The 17,541-nt window shown below is 38.5% G+C and overlaps 1 protein-coding gene across 1 annotated transcript in view; it reads left to right on the forward strand.

Annotated features, from left to right (window-relative positions):
• Positions 1-17,541, forward strand: part of PDE4B (phosphodiesterase 4B) — a 376,436-nt gene that overhangs the window by 25,420 nt on the left and 333,475 nt on the right. Inside the window, exon 2 of the mRNA XM_032771931.1 lies at positions 17,127-17,240. Within this exon, the coding sequence (XP_032627822.1) occupies positions 17,199-17,240 (42 nt within the window). The 5' untranslated portion in view covers positions 17,127-17,198. The remainder of the gene's footprint in view (positions 1-17,126; positions 17,241-17,541) is intronic.

Genomic DNA, 17,541 nt, shown 5'->3' on the forward strand with positions numbered 1-17,541 from the left:
TGAAATGGAGTTGAAGCCTCCTGACAACCATCATCTCAGACATCTTGTATCTCCTTGATTTCAAATGGAAGACAGTTATATTTTTGAAACCTCAGGGTGTGACTACTCCTTAAAAAAACAACTGACAACTATGAAGAGGGGTATGTTTTAAGAAGTTATCTTTCCTAGCTTTATATGTTTATACTTTTGTACTTTTCCTTTGGATACCCTTGCAGAACAGTGTGGATAGCTGATTCCCTACTTTTATTCCCAGCTCTGCCACTGACCTGCTGTGTGACCTTTGGGCAAGTCACTTAGTATCTCTCTCTGTTTCAGTGTTCCCACTATAAAATGGAGCTAATTTGTAGAGAGCTGAGAGAGCTGTGGGTGAAAAGTGTTCTCAGCTTTTTGATACTATTTGGTGATCATATATAGACAGGTGTTGGGATGTGAGCTTAGAGCCCAAAGTGAAATGGCTATGGAAACAATTTACCCACCACTGAAATGCAGCCACCTTTTGAATGAAAAACCAAGTATATTTTCCAGTTTATACTGAGTAGTTTTGAATGCATGATTGTGTAAAGTAATGTTGAGGATTATGCCTACATCTGTGTTAATAGCTACTTCTGTGTAGGCTCATAGACTTTAAGGGACCATTATGATCATCTACTGTGACCTCCTGCACAACGCAGGCACAGAATCTCACCCATCCACTCCTGTAACAACCCCCTGACCTAAATCTGAGCTATTGAAGTCCTCAACTGTGGTTTAAAGACTTCAAGGTGCAGAAAATCCTCCAGCAAGTGACCCATACCCCACGCTGCAGAGGAAAGCAAAAAACTCCTAGGGCCTCTGCCAATCTGCCATGGAGGAAAATTCCTTCTCAGCCCCAAATATGGCAATCAGCTAAATCTTGAGCATATGGGCAAGACTCACCAGGGAGACACACAAGAAAGAATTCGCTGTAGTAACTCAGATCCCACCCCATCTAACATCCCATCACAGGCCATTGGGCATATTTACCGCTAATAGTCAAAGACCAATTAATTGCCAAAATTAGGCTGTCATATGATCCCCTCCATAAACTTATCAAGCTTAGTCTTGAAGCCAGATAAGTCTTTTGCCTCCACTGCTCCCCTTGGAAGGCTATATCCATCTGTGACCCTGAAAAACAAATCCAGTGTGTTCTATTAACAATAAGTGATACATCAGGCAGGCCGAGTTGTAGGGAAATGATCTTTAGTGAGCATACATAGATTTATAGAGCCTTTAGTCCATAGATCGTGCTCTGTCTGAGGTCATAGAGTACTTCTTAGCACTCATTTTACAACTATCAGTGAAATGTAGGGCTAGAAGGGATCTCAAGAAGTCAAGTCCAGCCCTTGCACTCTGTCTACACTAGAGAGCTTACAGTGGCACAGCCATACCAATGCAGCTGCACCGCTATAAGATCTCTTCTGTAGCCTCTCTATGCCTATGGGAGAGAGCTCTCCTGTCAACATAATTAATCCACGCTCAACGAGGGGCAGTAGCTGTGTCAGCAGGAGAAGCTCTCCCTCAACTTATGTGGAATATTCACACCCTGAGCGGCATAAGTTCTTCTGACATAAGTGGTAGTGCAGATATAGCATGAGCAGAGCCAAGCAAACATAGACCATCCCTGACAGATGTTTGTCCAATCTGTTTTTTAAAAACTCCAGTCTCCCACTTGGAAGCCTTTCCAGAGCTTAATTGCTCTTCCGTTTAGAACATTTTTCCTAATATCTACCCCAAATCTCTCTTGCTGCTGATTTAAGACCACTGCTTCTTGTCCTACCTTCAGTAGACATGGAAAATAATTGATCACAGTCCTCTTTATAACAGTATCTAACATAACTGAAGACTGTTGAGATATGGAGATGTCCTTCCCTGAGGCCCCCCCCCCCATTTCTTGAGCACAAGACCGGATTTAGTACTTAGGGCAACATGTAGTACCCTCTGTGTATGAAAGAAGGATTGGTCAACTATAGACCTGTCGTTCCTGGTGAGCAGAGGCAACAGGTGAGTGATGAGATGAAGAACAGGAGCTATTTGTCTTGCAACTGTGCGTTACTTGCCTTTCCTCTTTTTAGGTATTTCTTGCATCTTTTTCAAGTGGTGAGAAAGACAAAATACCAGGTCTCTCAGTCAGTATTGAAGCAGTTTATTTAATTGGCCAATGGAACTGCATCAGTAGCAGGAGGTAAAAGCTATTCGTCAGACAATACCTCCATGGCATACACAGTTTTTGTACGCCTTGGACATAAAATCATAGAAGTGTAGGACTGGAAGGGACCTCAATAGGTCATCTAGTGCAGTCCTCTGCACTCAAGGCAAGACTAAGTAATAACAAGACCATTGCTGACAGGCGTTTGTCTAACCTGCTCTTAAAAACCTCCAATGACTGAGATTCCACAACCTCTGTAGGGAATTTGATGAGATCATAAGGGTCTGAGTATGAGCAAAGGCCGCTCTGACGTGGTATACCACCTTGCAGATTCAATTAAAACTAGAGTACTATTTTTCCATACATAAACGAAAGCCTTTCTTTGCCTTAATGTGCGTCTTGGTTAGGTATGTGGAACAGTACCAAGAAAGTGTCCCGGTGATATAGCCCTTACTCATGCAAAACTGCTATTGATTTCTATGGGAGTTCTGCCTGAATGTAAGGAATGTAGGATTGAGTCAAAAAACATTCCTGAGGGTACGTACATCCTTCCTTAAACTGAAAGGTTATCTGTGCTGACTTTACTAGCAGTGATGTTTTTGAGAAGTGCCCAAATTCTGAAAGTTATTTTAGTTTACAGGAATCTCGGTGGCACTACTCACTATAATATCAGTGCACTTTCTAACTGCTTTGGATTTGCTTCTGCAGGCCTTATACAGTAAAATTCTCATTGACTTCAGTGGCTGTCTTTCAGGTATACTGACTCCAAGGATGTGCTCCAAAAGTAGTCTTCTTCAGACACACATTCCTGTGAATCTTCAATTCTCATGTCATATTTTTACCTTTTCTTTTTGCCAGTTTTCTTTCTAAGTAAAGGAATGTATCTTGTTCAAAGAAAGAAAAATTGAAAGTTTTAAGAACTTGTGATTGAACAAACATTTTGGAACTATGGTAATTTTCGGGGGTGCTCTTTCTTGGTAAATGTGTGTCTGGTTGTCCTGCCCTTCCACACAGAAATAGTACCTTGCTCTACAAATAGCTCCATTGTTTTCAAAAAATACCATCTGAAAACAATGGGACTATAATAGACTAAGATACTGCTCAGCTTTAGCAAGCCTGACAGGGTTGGGCCAAAAATAACAGGACTGTTTGCTTGGGTATCTATTCAGGAGATTGTGTCCTCCTACTGTACAGTAGAGAAAAATCCTGCCTAAACAAACGGAGTGCAAATACAACACTTTTGAAGACTTTAACAATGTCTCTTTTTCTGTTTAAAAAAAAAAATAGTTTGAGCAAGTTTCTCCAAATGAAAGATTAAGTCATTGGCTTGAGCCAAGGGCTGCATGAGCTGGCACGGAGCACACTTCCTCACACAGCTTGGTCAATGTAATTTAATCCTGTCTGACCTGGAACACTTGAGTTGTTCCAGTGCATGGTATTATCTGCAGAGACTAGCCAGGCTTGCTGAATTGTGCAATTCCTTTTTTTGTGATGCTCACACATGGACTATGATGAGACTTCTAACAAACAAAGGCAGGCTATGAAATCAGTGTATTTCACATTCCTCTGTTTTTTAAAAATATTCCTAAATAAGCATAGTTTTTCCCTTTTTAAACACGTTTGATAACAGTGCTTTGCTCACTGTATGCTTTTTGGCTCCACATGGGAGAATGGGAAGCCTGTGCTAGTTAGTTGCACACAGAGAAAGAAAGTATAGATTGCCTGGTTTAATAGTATGCTTCTCTTTCCCAAGTAATTCTCTTGGAAATCTTGAACACAATGGTATGTAAGACTATTAAAGTGCATCCTTTGTGTTTGTCAAAACTGATTTTTAAAAATATGATTTGCTTTTGACCAGGCAATCTGTTTTACAAATATAAGGTTTAAAAAATCATTAATGTATTGAAGAAAATGGAAAGTGTTGGGTTTTTTTTTTTGCAAGTTTCCTTCACCCAGATTATTTGTATCTGTGCCTGAAAGTCTCCTAGGTAAAACATGGTCATATTTTCCTACTGGTAATACTGGAAACAAAATTGCTTATGTGTTTCATTGTAGTTCTGCAGAGAAGATTAAGCCCACTGACAGAATGCAATGTAATATTATGTTCAAATTAGTATTGATTTTTCCCATCATAATTGAAGCAGATGAAGACCAATGACAGTATAATTGTACCTTCTGCTACAGATCAAAGAGTTACGGGAATTCTGGGAATAGATTAACTTTGTTATTCTCAGTTTTAATAATTAGGTTGCCAAAGAAAAGATGAATCTGCAATTCTGTTAACCTTTGTGAAATCACAGTAAGGAACCTCTTAATGGAAGTTAAAGCTGGGTGTTAACAAAAAATAATTTAACTAGTAATAATATGAGCTGATATGTTTCCCTTAAATTCTCAATTTGCCTCTGCATTGTGCCCTGTCATTTGACAGTTTTTTCTTAATATGTGTCCTGCTGTTTATTTAAAACTCCATTTTGAAAGGAAGCATTGGATTAATCTACCAGTAGATGATGACAACTGTGTTCAATTTTATTATGCACACATGCCTGACTGCTTGAAACAACTCTGGTATATAGACTCTTAGACTGTCAGTTATAATATATGTTTTTTTAAAGAAAGCTTGAAAAAGGATCTATCGAAACAGTCAATACTCTAGTTAGACAATTGTGAAGTATTATTAACCCTCCTGCAGTTCCCACAAAAGTTTTTATTACAGCAATATTAAAATCAAGCCAATGCCCAGAGCATACTGCTTTTCCTGTTTCTTTAGACTATAAGCACTTTGGATGGGGACTGTCGTCATGTTTGGCTTGAACAGTGCCATGCTCACCAACGGTGACCAAAATATAATTGTTGTTGTTTTATTGTACTGATGCTTTCAGCCATGAAACATTTGTTTTGCAAAAATCATAATGGAATAACATTTTGGTTGATGAGGTGATTTTGATACAGCTGACTTTAACCCAACCACAAAAGTGGTTGTAGATCTAATCAGAATGGGCAAAAAGGAACAGAAAGTGGCAATCAGTTTTTGCTGCCCTTCAGACATTCAAAATAGGGATTAGTATTATGGATTGGGAAATTCTTGCCCCTACATTTTCAAAGAATTGTGTGCATTTAACTGGTCAAAGTCCTATCAAAGTCAATCACCGTGATACAGCTAAAATCCCATGGTACATCCCTGGGTTCAGTCCAGAAAAAACTAGCATTAATGGCAGGAAGATTTTCTGTCTTTCTCAGCCCAGCAGTTGCTTTCTGTTTGGGTTAGTGAGGAGAGGAGATGTGTGATTGAATGAATCCACTGTAGAAAACATTGTCTTTTTTGTAACAATGTTAGAATATTTGGCCACATTAATGAAATGAAGATTATTTTTGTTTTTAGTGATTTGTAATCTGTGCAAAAACTGCTGTATAGTGTACCTTTGTACACCATTACATCATTATTTGTTGCATATATATCTTTAGTGTTATAGCATTTACAAATATGCATTGTCAATAAATTGATAGCATAGCAGCAATATTGCATATACTGACACTATGCAGTGAGTGATCAGTGACTTCCATGCACTTAGTCACTGCCTAAGCAATCTGTTTGTTTTAAAGGGCTAAATATTTTCACCTTTTTAATTTACTTTATTGTTTAAAATAAAATACAGAAACTCTAAATAATGTATAAATAGCGATTGACACCTACACAATTAATCTTTGACCAATGTAAATATATTGCCTTTAGTGCCCTGTATAAATCCTATTTCCTTCAATAGGATTCGCACCATTGTGTCTGAGGGCAGAAATGGCCCCATAACTTTCACTTTTCAGACTGAAAATTACCCCCCCCATAGTGTTATCTAGTTCACCATCTGAGGCCTGATGATCGTTAACAGAATTGGATGGTTTGAATGTGATCCCAGCTGACAAATGATATAATTACATCGGTGATCGGATAATCTCCCTCATCCCAATCCTTTCCTTGGTAAAGCTTCTCTATTTATTCTCTATTCAAGTTTTTTGTTTTTTTTTATCTCTGATCATCTGCTTTAGCTTTTTGAACCAGTATGCATGAGCAGTTTGTGCTAGGATCAATACTGGTTCCTAACTGGATGACATGGTTCTTGGTTACTACTATTGGCAATTAAAGAAAGATCAGGTACTGCAGATTTTGCTGTACTTCTCTAAACAGTTTTTCCTGCTTTCTGTGAAAGTTTGTGGATGGGGTGAATTTAGGGTATGAAAGCAGCCAGATTAACAGCCCTGATCACCAAAATCCTTTGTTAATCCACAGAACTAGCACAGCATGAGCAGCAAAAGCATAATCTTCTCTACCCTGCTTCACCAGCATGTTTCACATGCAAAGTCGCCCCCACGTTGGTCACTAGCAGGCTTTGTACACTGAGTCAGTGCTAAGGCCTGTGAAGTCCATGGAAATATAAGCAGTCAGTAGAAGTGTGATTCAGTGTCATGGCTTTACAGCATTTTCCTTGTAAAACGTTAGCTGCTTTCACAGTACAGGGGAACAGGCAGCCTAATTCAGTTTTTAAAAAAGGACAAATCTGGTACACTTGAGAGGTCTGGCCCACTTAAACCAAAATAGGACATGAGTCACAAATTCAGGGCATAGTTTAAAGTTCCAGAGTAACTCCATCTGTTGCATTTGTCTCAGGTGATCTGTAAAACATCCTGTCACCGTTCAGGGCTAGCTGCACCTCTCACCCTTCTGTGATCTCTCTCTTAAGTGCTCACCCTCCAAGTTTTAGGACTCAAGCCTTCATCTCTCTGGGGTGGAATCCTGCAGTTCTCTAGCTACAGCCCTCCTGTATACCAGTTGTGATTGCTCAGCAGACCTGACTGGACTTGGTACCTGCAGATCTTCCCTTCAGAAGTGGTGACCAGCAGTGAATACTGTGGCCCAAACAGCTTTCTTAAAATAAAGTATGATTTTAATATTAACAGTAGGAACACAACATAACAGGAAAAAAGGATTAAACAACAAAATGCCTATACACACACACACACACAGCTATTTTACCAAAAGTCTTTCCATCTTTCACGTGGGGACTATAACAGGAGGCTTGCTCATTTAAGGGCTAGAGGCCTAGGGGGGGGCCAACCCTAGTTACTAAATAGGCTCAGGTGAATGCCCTGCAAGAGCAGTAGGAAGCTTCATAAGGAGGATGCTCAAGAAGTTGTGGAGGGACTACAGAAAGTGAGAGTCTACTGTAGGGAAGACCCTGAGAGTGGTGGAGATGGTTCAGCTTGGAAGGGATTGGAGTTGCCCGCTAAAGCAGGGAAGGCCATGAGATGCCAGGAGAATTTTGAGACAGTTTCTCAGGAAGCAGGGGCTGTGCCCAGGTTAAGGCTGCGGAGAAGACTTCCTTGTGTTTATTTTGAATTTTATGCCAGTAAAACTGGACTCTAAGGTGGGGTATTACTCAACAGAGAAACCTTTTGTGAGTTAACGAGGAGCCCAAGGGAGGAAACGGAGGTAAGACACCTGCAGAGCAACCTCAGGCCACAGTGGAGTGTTTGGGAGGTGACTGGTCCAGTTACAGGGACCCTAGTAGGACTACCTTCCCAGATATCCCCAGCCTCTCAAGGTCTGAGAACAGTTTCTTCCCCTTAACCATCTGAATTCTTTAAAGGATTTCTATGTCTTTAAACTCTAGTAAGTCCCCACCCCCATTCTCACCTGTGTGAGAAATTAATGGAGAAACCTGTTTAGGAAGTCTGGGGGTGTGGTGGGTAAAGGGGAATAGCCAGCTTATCACAGCATTGTTCTTCATGTGTTCACCCAGAGATGTAAATATTAGGAACCACCCTCTTTTCCTAGGCATGTTTTCTGACACACCTGATTATGAATTAAGACAATGTAAGCATACAGCAACCAACACAGTAACCTGATCAGTATCCCACACTCATAAATTGTTACATTTGTGAGCTAAACAAAAAGGGACAAGTTGTGATGTGTGCTGTGTGAGGCTATGGGTGCCAATCCACTAACTGTAGGACTGACAACCAAATTATTTTAATAGGCCACTGTACAAGAAAATCTGCAGACAATGATTCCATCATTATAAACCTCTTCAATCAATGACACATATCTGAAAGTATCAGTATCCTGTTATCCAAAGGGGACTAACCCACCTTTAGTGCTATAGCATTAAAATTTCATTTAGAATTGTATGTGTGATGATTGCAATAATAATAGCTAAAAGTGATTAAAGTACAGAACACGCATGTTGGATAAATTGACGTGGAGTGTTAGAAGACTTATTTAATTTTTTCCTTTCCTAATTATTATATAATGTTTGTGTGTGCACATGCACGCGCGCGCGCGCACACACACACACAAATTATATAATAGTAGTGCCATAGACTTGCGCAAGGCTTCACCCAGTGAAGAAAGACAAGCTTCCTTGCTTCTGCAAGGATCTTTCATTTTAGGTACTGATTGAATCTTACGTTCTAGATAAGGTGACCATCATATTTGATATTATTTATAGATTGCTTACTAACTCTCATTTCATATCGGTTAGCAGCTTAGAGAATCTCTGAGATGATATGGTTCTTTTAGTTTAGACTGGAAACCTGTTAATGTGGGCAGCATTGCTTTCAGGTATTCTTTTACCCAACATTAACTAGTCCACTGGGATAAATTCCTTTCTTTGGAAAACAAGAGAGCAAAATTATTCACCAGTGGACAGGAACACATCCAAGTTTAATTAGCAAGCTTGTACAAGTCAGATATTTTGGTTTGCTGGTAGATGTAATCTGATTATAAATTATGATAAGGTATGATTAAATTGTCAGAAATTAAGGTAAGCCTCTTGTTTTCTTTAAAGCAGTTATGAGGCCCAGGTGTTTTGCTAACTAGCGTAAAAGCACTGGAACACAATGATCCAGATTTGTACCCAGATTTTAATGTTGTCATCTAAATGAAATCCACATCAAATGTAGGCTTTAAGTGTATAATATGATTTTCCATCTGGATATAATATACTTCATGTTTAAAAATTGGTAAAGAATTAGCAAGGAAAGCTGGTTTAGATTTAACAGTACTCTTAGAGGATCACAAAACTGATCCGCTGATGGAGTGGGACTCTTCCCTACAGTATGTTTTCTAGTGCTTTGTCCATCCTAGTTTTAAAGGCTTATAGGAATCAGAGTTTCCGTAAGAGACTGTATTTTGGTCCTAAAGATCTTATTATCAAGACCGTTTCTCCTCCCTCCCCCCAATGTTTATCCTAATTGTTCCTTTTTTAAAAAACTGTCCTGTTTGTTACTTCTTGTTGTGCCCCATCTAGCACAGAAGATAATTCTTCTTTTCTCTTCATGTTTACCACTATAAATTTTCATAGACTCTTAATCTGTCTTCACTTTAGTTATCTTTTAGCAAAGGTATAGTTATATCCATTGCTATTTTAATCTTTTCTAATAAGTCTATTCCTCTAGCCCTTTAATATTTGCTGTTTTCTGCAGTCTCATCAGTTGGTCTAGAACTTTATGGTAATGATGTTCCCAGAACTGAACATACAGGTATAGTTGCACAAGAGTTATACATAGGGCTTGTCTTCATTACCGCGCTGATATTGGTGCTGCTGCACTGACACCTCAGCACCGCTGTAGCGCATCTGGTGAAGACTCATGTTGACGGGAGAGCACTCTCCCATCAATGTAATTACTCTACCTCAAGAAGAGGCAGAAGCTATGTCGGCGGTAGGAGATGCTCTCCCGCCGACATAGTGTAGGCACCACTTTAAGTTGATGTAAAGTATGTCACTCGGGGTGGTTTTTCATATCCCTGAATGACGTAACTTAGATTTAAACAGTAGTGTAGACAAGCCCTAAGAGAGACTCATCGCCTTGGTGTGGGGCTTGATGCCTCTATGCATGCAATCGAATAGGATTTATCATTTTTGTTCCCATATTTCACTGCAAAGTCATGTCTAATTTTCTATCAGCTATCACTTTTTAGATCTCTTTCAGTATTACTGCTTTCCAAGTTTATCTCCCAATAATTGAATATCTTGGTTTCTGATTATTTTTCTTCTGTTATGTTAGCTTGCATTTTCCCAAATGAAATTTTGGTTATTTCTGTCCTTAATTCCCTGGTTTGTCCTTATTCCAAGGGAATTAGGACAACCCAGAGAAATACAGACCAGCCATCTTAACTTTAGTATCCAGAAAGATAACGGAGCAAATAATCAAGCAATCAGTTTGCAAACACCTAGAAGATAATAAGCTGATAAGTAACAGTCAGCATGGATTTGTCAAGAACAAATCATGTCAAATCAACCTAACAGCTTTCTTTTACAGAGTAACAAGCCTTGTGGAAATGGGGAAGCAGTAGATGTGACACATCTTGACTTTAGTAATGCTTTGGTTACTGTCTCGCATGACCTTTTCATAAAGAGAATAGTGAAAGATAGCCTAGATGAAGCTACTATAAGGTGAGTGCATAACTAGTTGGAGAGGAACAATCAATTGCACACATACAAAAGTACCGTGGAAAGGGATCTGGGAGTTATAAAGGATCACAAGCTAAATATGAATCAATAGTGTAACACTGTTGCAAAAAAAGCAAACATTCTGGGATTTATCAGCAGGAGTTTTTTGTAAGCAAGACATGAGAAGTATTTCTACTCTGCTCTGCTCTGATAAGACCTCAGCTGGAGTATTGTATCCTGTTTTGGGTGCCACATTTCAGGAAATATGTGGACAAATTGGAGAAAGTCCAAAGAAAAGCAACAAAAATTATTAAAGATCTAGAAAACATAACCTATGAGGGAAGATTGAAAAAATTGAGTTTGTTTAGTCTGGAAAAGAGAAGACTGAGAGGGGACATGATAAGAGATTTCAAGTACATAAAAGGTTGTTACAAGGAGGAGGGAGAAAAATTGTTCTCCTTAACCTCTGAGGATAGGACAAGAAGCAATGGGTTTAAACTGCAGCATAGGAGGATTAGATTGGACATTAGGAAAAACTTCCTAACTGTCAGGGTAGTTAAGAACTGGAACACATTGCCCAGGGGGGTTATGGAATCTCTGTCATTGGAGGTTTTTAAGATCAGGTTAGGCAAACCCTTGTCAGGAAAGGTCTAGTTGTTGTTTAGTCCTGCCTTGTATGCAGGGGACTGGACTAGATGACCTATTGTGGTCCTTTCCAGGCTTATGCTTCAAAGCCTCTCCAGAGCCTTTGTCTTATTACTTTTGTCTTTAGTGATGTCTGGAGCTTTCACTCTTGATTTTTAAAAAAAACATTTTATATATAAGGATTATTTTTTTCAAATATATACAAGTGATACAGGAAGATGGTCCCAACTCAAATTCTACAAAGGAATTAGGTTAAGGGAACTTCAAGAGACTGTCTAAATTAAATGAGCAGCCTGTTTAATAATTGTCCAAGGAACAATATGGCTAGGATCCTTCCAATGGAAATAACCATATAGAAGAAAATAAAAATCCTCACAGAAATGTAATTTAAAAAAAGTGAGTGTTTGTGTTTGAGATGTCCCTGTAGCAGATGAGAGGGATGTTATCTGCTATCATTTTAGCTACAGAGCCTTTTTCATGCTATTGAAGTGACTCAGCTTATATAAGGGGTTCTCAATTGTAAGTGAAGGTTGTGGGTTTTTGGTTTTTAAGTATTTTGGTTGGCCGGAAGACAGAGTTAGCTCTTCTCTTCTCTTTTTTCTCTTTTTTTGTGATTTGATTATTTGTGTAGGAACGGTGTTAATCATCTCGTTGGTTTATAAAGAAATTCAAATAAAAATGTGACGTGTTTGGCGTTGCCTAAGAGGGATTCCATCAACTGCACAGTCTGTTTAGAGGGTTTTTTCCACCTACTCCTTCTTTTCATTATTAGCTATTTCGTTTCCCCCTTTGCTGACATTTCAATCACTTCTCATTTTATCAGCACCGTATTGTAGCACTAGCCCTGCAGATGAGATAGGAGTTAGTCGTCTTTTTTGAATGCAATGCCTGCTGCTAGCTGGAAATGAATTTGTTACTGAGAGCTTTATATGATGTACCCTGCCTTTGTCACCTTGAGGAATGAGACACCTGGTGTGGCTCTTAACTGTGGAACATAATGTGCTCTAAAATGGGACATGGTACTAGCTTAGAGTGGTCTTTCTTTTAAGTCACAACATGCTAATATGATCTGTCCGTGGCCTCTCAACAATTTAATTTCCTTTTCAAAGACAGGGAGAGGTCGTGAGCAGATGGTACAGCAATTTGTTTTACTTACAGAAGAGTTAGGTAAGGTGTATATGGTGCTTTTTCAAGGAAACTAAATGAGTAGTTTGAGCTTTTTTATTATAATGTAACACTGCTTGTAATAGAATTCAGGGATCTATATAGCACAGAAATTTAGTCTTATATAATTTTCAATTCAAATATGTGGGAAATAAAATAAATCTACACAGAGACATTTCTATTTTTCTGCAGAATAGAAGCCTAATCTCTTACCTACTAGAATGATGGGAAGCCAAAAAGGGACCTAGATAGATAATCCATGGAGATGTCATTCCCCCCACCCCCAGTGAAAACTTTCATTCAGGCTGAGAAGGCTATAGCTCATTTCACTAAATCCCATTAAACCTATATTTGTAGAGGCAATTAACTCTGACAGAAATGTTCAGTGTTTCCCTTGGCATTGCTTGGAGATGCATGTATCAGAATAAAATTGTTCTTCCTTATTGCATTTTTTTCTGTAGAAAAGTCATTGAAGCAAATTCCCTAATAGTGTACACAGACTGATTTTTTGCATAATCTTAGGCAAAGTCCTTGGTATCGGAGACTTTGCTGGAGGACCAGGTTGTGATTCGAGAACCTCAGTTGCAAGGATCGTTATAAAGAACGGGTATAAAGCCAAAAGTGGAGAGTTCTGGCTAGAAAGAATGCATGACTAGTGCAGGTGGAGGGTGTGGTGGTTTAGTGGTTTTGTAGACTGTGCGACCAGAGCAGCTTGTGTGGGGCTTGAGAAGAAATTAAAGCTCTGTTCCCAGCAGAAATCCCATTTGACAGTAACAGAAAGACTGTCTGCCCTCCGTGGAGGTAAATCGTCCTTGTGTTGCAGACAGCTTGTTTTGGCACAAGAAGATGTAATTTACAGCATCATCACTGCATTTGACTCACTATTTTTATTGTGGCATCACAGGATGTTGTTAGGTTGTTAATGGGATATGGAGCCTTTCATCTCTAGGCTGCTCATTTAAACCCTGCCCATCTAAGTAGTGACATTGCAGAGCAGTTGAGAGGCAATCATCAGAATGCTCCAATTTTTGCCATTTTGTCAAACCTTGTTTCACAGCTCTAACCCCTACCTCATCCTCATTTGCTTATGCGCAGCATGTATCTTGTGGCCTTCTGCCCCAGATGGTCACACTTTGTGCCTGCACAATACCTCTTCCCTCCTCCCTCTGCCCCCAGCTCTTAGGTGCCTTTTAAAAAGGTTATTTTGCTCTTCCCCTGTACTGCTGCAGCAAAGAATATAGAACTAATACCTTGCAGCGCTGTGTGATGGTGCTTGTGCTCTTACAGATGAGGATGTCTGGCATGGATCTGAGGGATTTGAATGCTTTGGTGGCTGATGATGATGATAAAAAAAACTAATATATGTATATATATATATATATATATATATATATATATATATATATATTAAAAAAAATAAAAAAAAGCTCTGAAGAGGTGTGGGTGTGAGAGAGATGTCTGAATCCCTATGGGAATTAAAGCAACTGGAAGCATGTGTAGTGCTTGTGTCACAGCTGGGACTGATATCAGACCTAGCTACATTGCTGGCACCATATGTTAATGTTCTTTGCAGGGTGATCTACTCTAAAGGGAAAGGATATGCTGCAATGCTTTTCTCATAAAATGAGCAGCAGCTGCGTGAGCATCGAGTCCTTGTAGCATGGTAGGGTAGCTTTCTAGATCTCTCTGATCAAACACTTCTTGCTTGTTAACCCAAAGCATTCTGCTTAGAACGAGTTGGATTTTTTCTTATGTGTTATTTCTGTAAATGGTGTGGTGGTGGTGGTGGTGTAATCTAAATGGCATTTAATGGGAGCCGAGTTGTTACACTGTGTTAGAATTTCTATAGCTGCCTCTGAACAAGGAAGGAATCTGTTTGAATTGTGAAGTAATATCGTGCATTTTGAAATAGCCTGTGAATGCTGTCTGAACATGCATGATACTGAGCATGTTACAAACACCTCATCCTCAGTGGTTTAATCCTAATTCATATGTGCATGATTTTGCTGGCTCTTGGCACACAGTTACGGCTTGATACTACATTCATTCTTTTCATGTCTGAACTCACCCTGACTTTAGTGTAGGATTGGAGCCTTAGTGTATTAAAGTTGAAAGGTATAGGTAGTACCTGAAAGCTTTCACCATCTGAGGGCTGTTTGGTCTTGGTTAAATTCCTCTAGAGAGTTGTCTTCACCATGAAAACCACCACCACAGCTGGTACTACTTGATCCTTTTACTGGTAGTCTCAACAGAGAGACCAGTTAGTGATTTGTCCTCTCACCCCAGAGTTAATCTTTCCAAGCCAGGGTAGAGACGTATTGACAGTGTGCAAAAGCTTGCACTGCAGCTGCATCTGTTCTGTGAAAAACACCAAGGATTTTCCTTTTCAGAGCTGTCCCTCTGGCACCTTTTCATAAGCACTCAGTTCATAATAAGAAAGAGTAAGGTTTTTAACACCTGGTGTCCTGGCCAGATTCCTAGGTGAGTGAATTATTATGTTCTGTCTTCCTCTGCAGTTTCATCTGGTTAGTTATTTTTCATTTCTTTTTCTAAATGCTGCTGTGTAGTGCTGCTTGCCCAAAGTGGCTGCAGTGTCTCACCCAAGAGAGGACTACAGTATAGAAGTGGATTAATGCATATATGATATTGAATAAAGCCTTTATATTTTTGAGAGTTACTGTATGAGTTAAAATATGAATATAAATATTTCCTATTACTAACTTCTGTAAGGGCCCGTTAACTCAAACCTGGGACCTTCTGTGATATACTTCTGAGTAAGGACTTGTTTAAAAAACTCAGTAGGAACCACAGGATTTGGCCCTATATTTCTAAGGTTGTTACTAGGGCTGTCAATCACAGTTAACTCAAATGATTAACTAAAAAAAAATTAATTTGATTAAAAAAAATTAGTTGTGATTAATTGCAGTTTTAATCACACAGTTACACGATAATATAATATAATTTAAATGTATTATAAATATATTTGGATGTTTTTCTACATTTTCAAATATAATGATTTCAGTTACAACACAGAATACAAAATGTCCAGTGCTGACTTTATATGATTACTTTTGATTACAAATATTTGCACTGTAAAAAGATAAAAGAAATAGTATTTTTCAATTCACTTCATAAAAGTACTGTAGTGCAATCTCTTTATTGTGAAAGTGTAATTTATGAGTGTAGATTTGTATCTGTTACATAACCACTCAAAAACAAAATAATGTAAAACTTTAGAGCCTACAAGTCTACTCAGTCCTACTTCTTTTTCAGCCAATTGCTAAGGCAAACAAGTTTGTATACATTTACGGGAGATAATGCTGCCCACTTCTTATTTACAGTGTCACCTGAAAGTGAGACCAGGAGTTCTCATGGCACTATTGTAGCCAGAGTTGCAAGGTATTCCAGTATACTAAACATCCGTATGCCCCTTCTTGCTTTGGTCACCATTACAGAACATATGCTTCTGTGCTGATGCTGCTTGTTTTAAAAAAAAAAAAAAAGTTAATTAAATTTGTGACTCAACTCCTTGTATGTCTCCTGCTCTGTGGTTTCCCCTGCATTCTGCCATATATTTTGTGTTACAGCAGCCTCAGTTGATGACTCAGCACATTTGTTCGATTTAAGAACACTTTCAGTACAGATTTGACAAAACGCAAAGAAGGTACCAATGTGAGATTTCTAAAGATATCTACAGCACTCGACCCAAGGTTTAAGAATCTGAAGTGGCTTCCAAAATGGGAGAGAGATAAGGTGTAGAGTATGCTGTCAAAAGAACCCAAGCCGCTAAAAAAGAAAATCAACCTTCTGATAGTGGCATCTGACTTACATGATGAAAATAAATGTGCAGAACTCATTATCAGTATGGAAGTGTTTACTGGAATACTTTGCAACCACGGCTACAACAATGTCATGTGAACGCCTGGTCTCACTTTCAGGTGACATTGTAAATAAGAAGCGGGCAGCATTATCGCCTGTAAATGTAAACAAACTTGTTTGTCTTAGTGATTGGCTGAACAAGAAGTAGAACTGAGTGGACTTGTAGGCTCTAAAGTTTTACATTATTCTGTTTTTGAGTGCAGTTATCTAACTGATACAGATCCACATTATTATTATTATTTATTATTTATTATAAGATGCATTTTCACAATAAAGAGATTGCACCACAGTACTTGTATGAGGGGAATTGAAAAATACTATTTCTTTTTTCTTTTTTACAGTGCAAATATTTGTAATAAAAATAATCCTATAAAGTGAGCACTGTACACTTTATATTCTATGTTGTAATTGAAATCATTATATTTGAAAATGTAGAAAACATCCAAAAATATTTAAATAAATGGTATTCTATTGTTTAACAATGCAATTAAAACTGTGATTAATAGTGATTATTTTTTAATCTTGTGATTTATTGTGATTAATTTTTTTAATTGTTTGACAGTCCTAGTTGTTCCAAACTTACATTCCCAAACTCTGAGAACACTGATTTTTTTAGAAAGAATTCTCATTACTAATTAAATTATTATTTTGCAAACGGAATGTTACACTTCTATGTAATTACACACTTGGGATCCTAGTGCTTGGACTTCTGCTGCAAAGCTCTTTATGAAAACATGCTGTTAGTCGTAAGCTGTAAGCCAGCTAACCATGTTATCAATCAACTACATAGCTTATTACTCAAGAATACAAAGGCTTCCCACTTTTTCTTATAGGTTTACTGTCTGGGGAGAAATTGGATTGAACAAACGCGGTTGACACGAACAGGTGCATTTTTCATCTCTATAATGAAGAAAAGCAGAAGTGTCATGACGGTTACAGCAGATGACGTAAGTTTTTTTAAAAAAGTCAAGGTTTGTTCATTCCATTATATTTTTTTCAGAACAGAACACACAGCCTGATTCTACTTTCACATAGGCTGGCTTTACACTGGAGTTGCTCTTAGAGTTACTGACTTCCTTGGAGTTACTCCTAAGTTATAGCAGTGTAAGTGAGAGAAGAGTAAGGTCCATTGATTAAAAAATAATAATGTAAACTCTTTTCTGTTGCTAATGCAGAGTGTGTCCTTGAACATTCTACTTCATTAGACTGTAAGAGAGAGATGGACCTGAGCCCAACCACAAACTGGAT

The sequence above is a fragment of the Chelonoidis abingdonii genome, chromosome 7 (assembly GCF_003597395.2).
Source record: "Chelonoidis abingdonii isolate Lonesome George chromosome 7, CheloAbing_2.0, whole genome shotgun sequence".
Taxonomy (NCBI): Eukaryota; Metazoa; Chordata; order Testudines; family Testudinidae; genus Chelonoidis; species Chelonoidis abingdonii.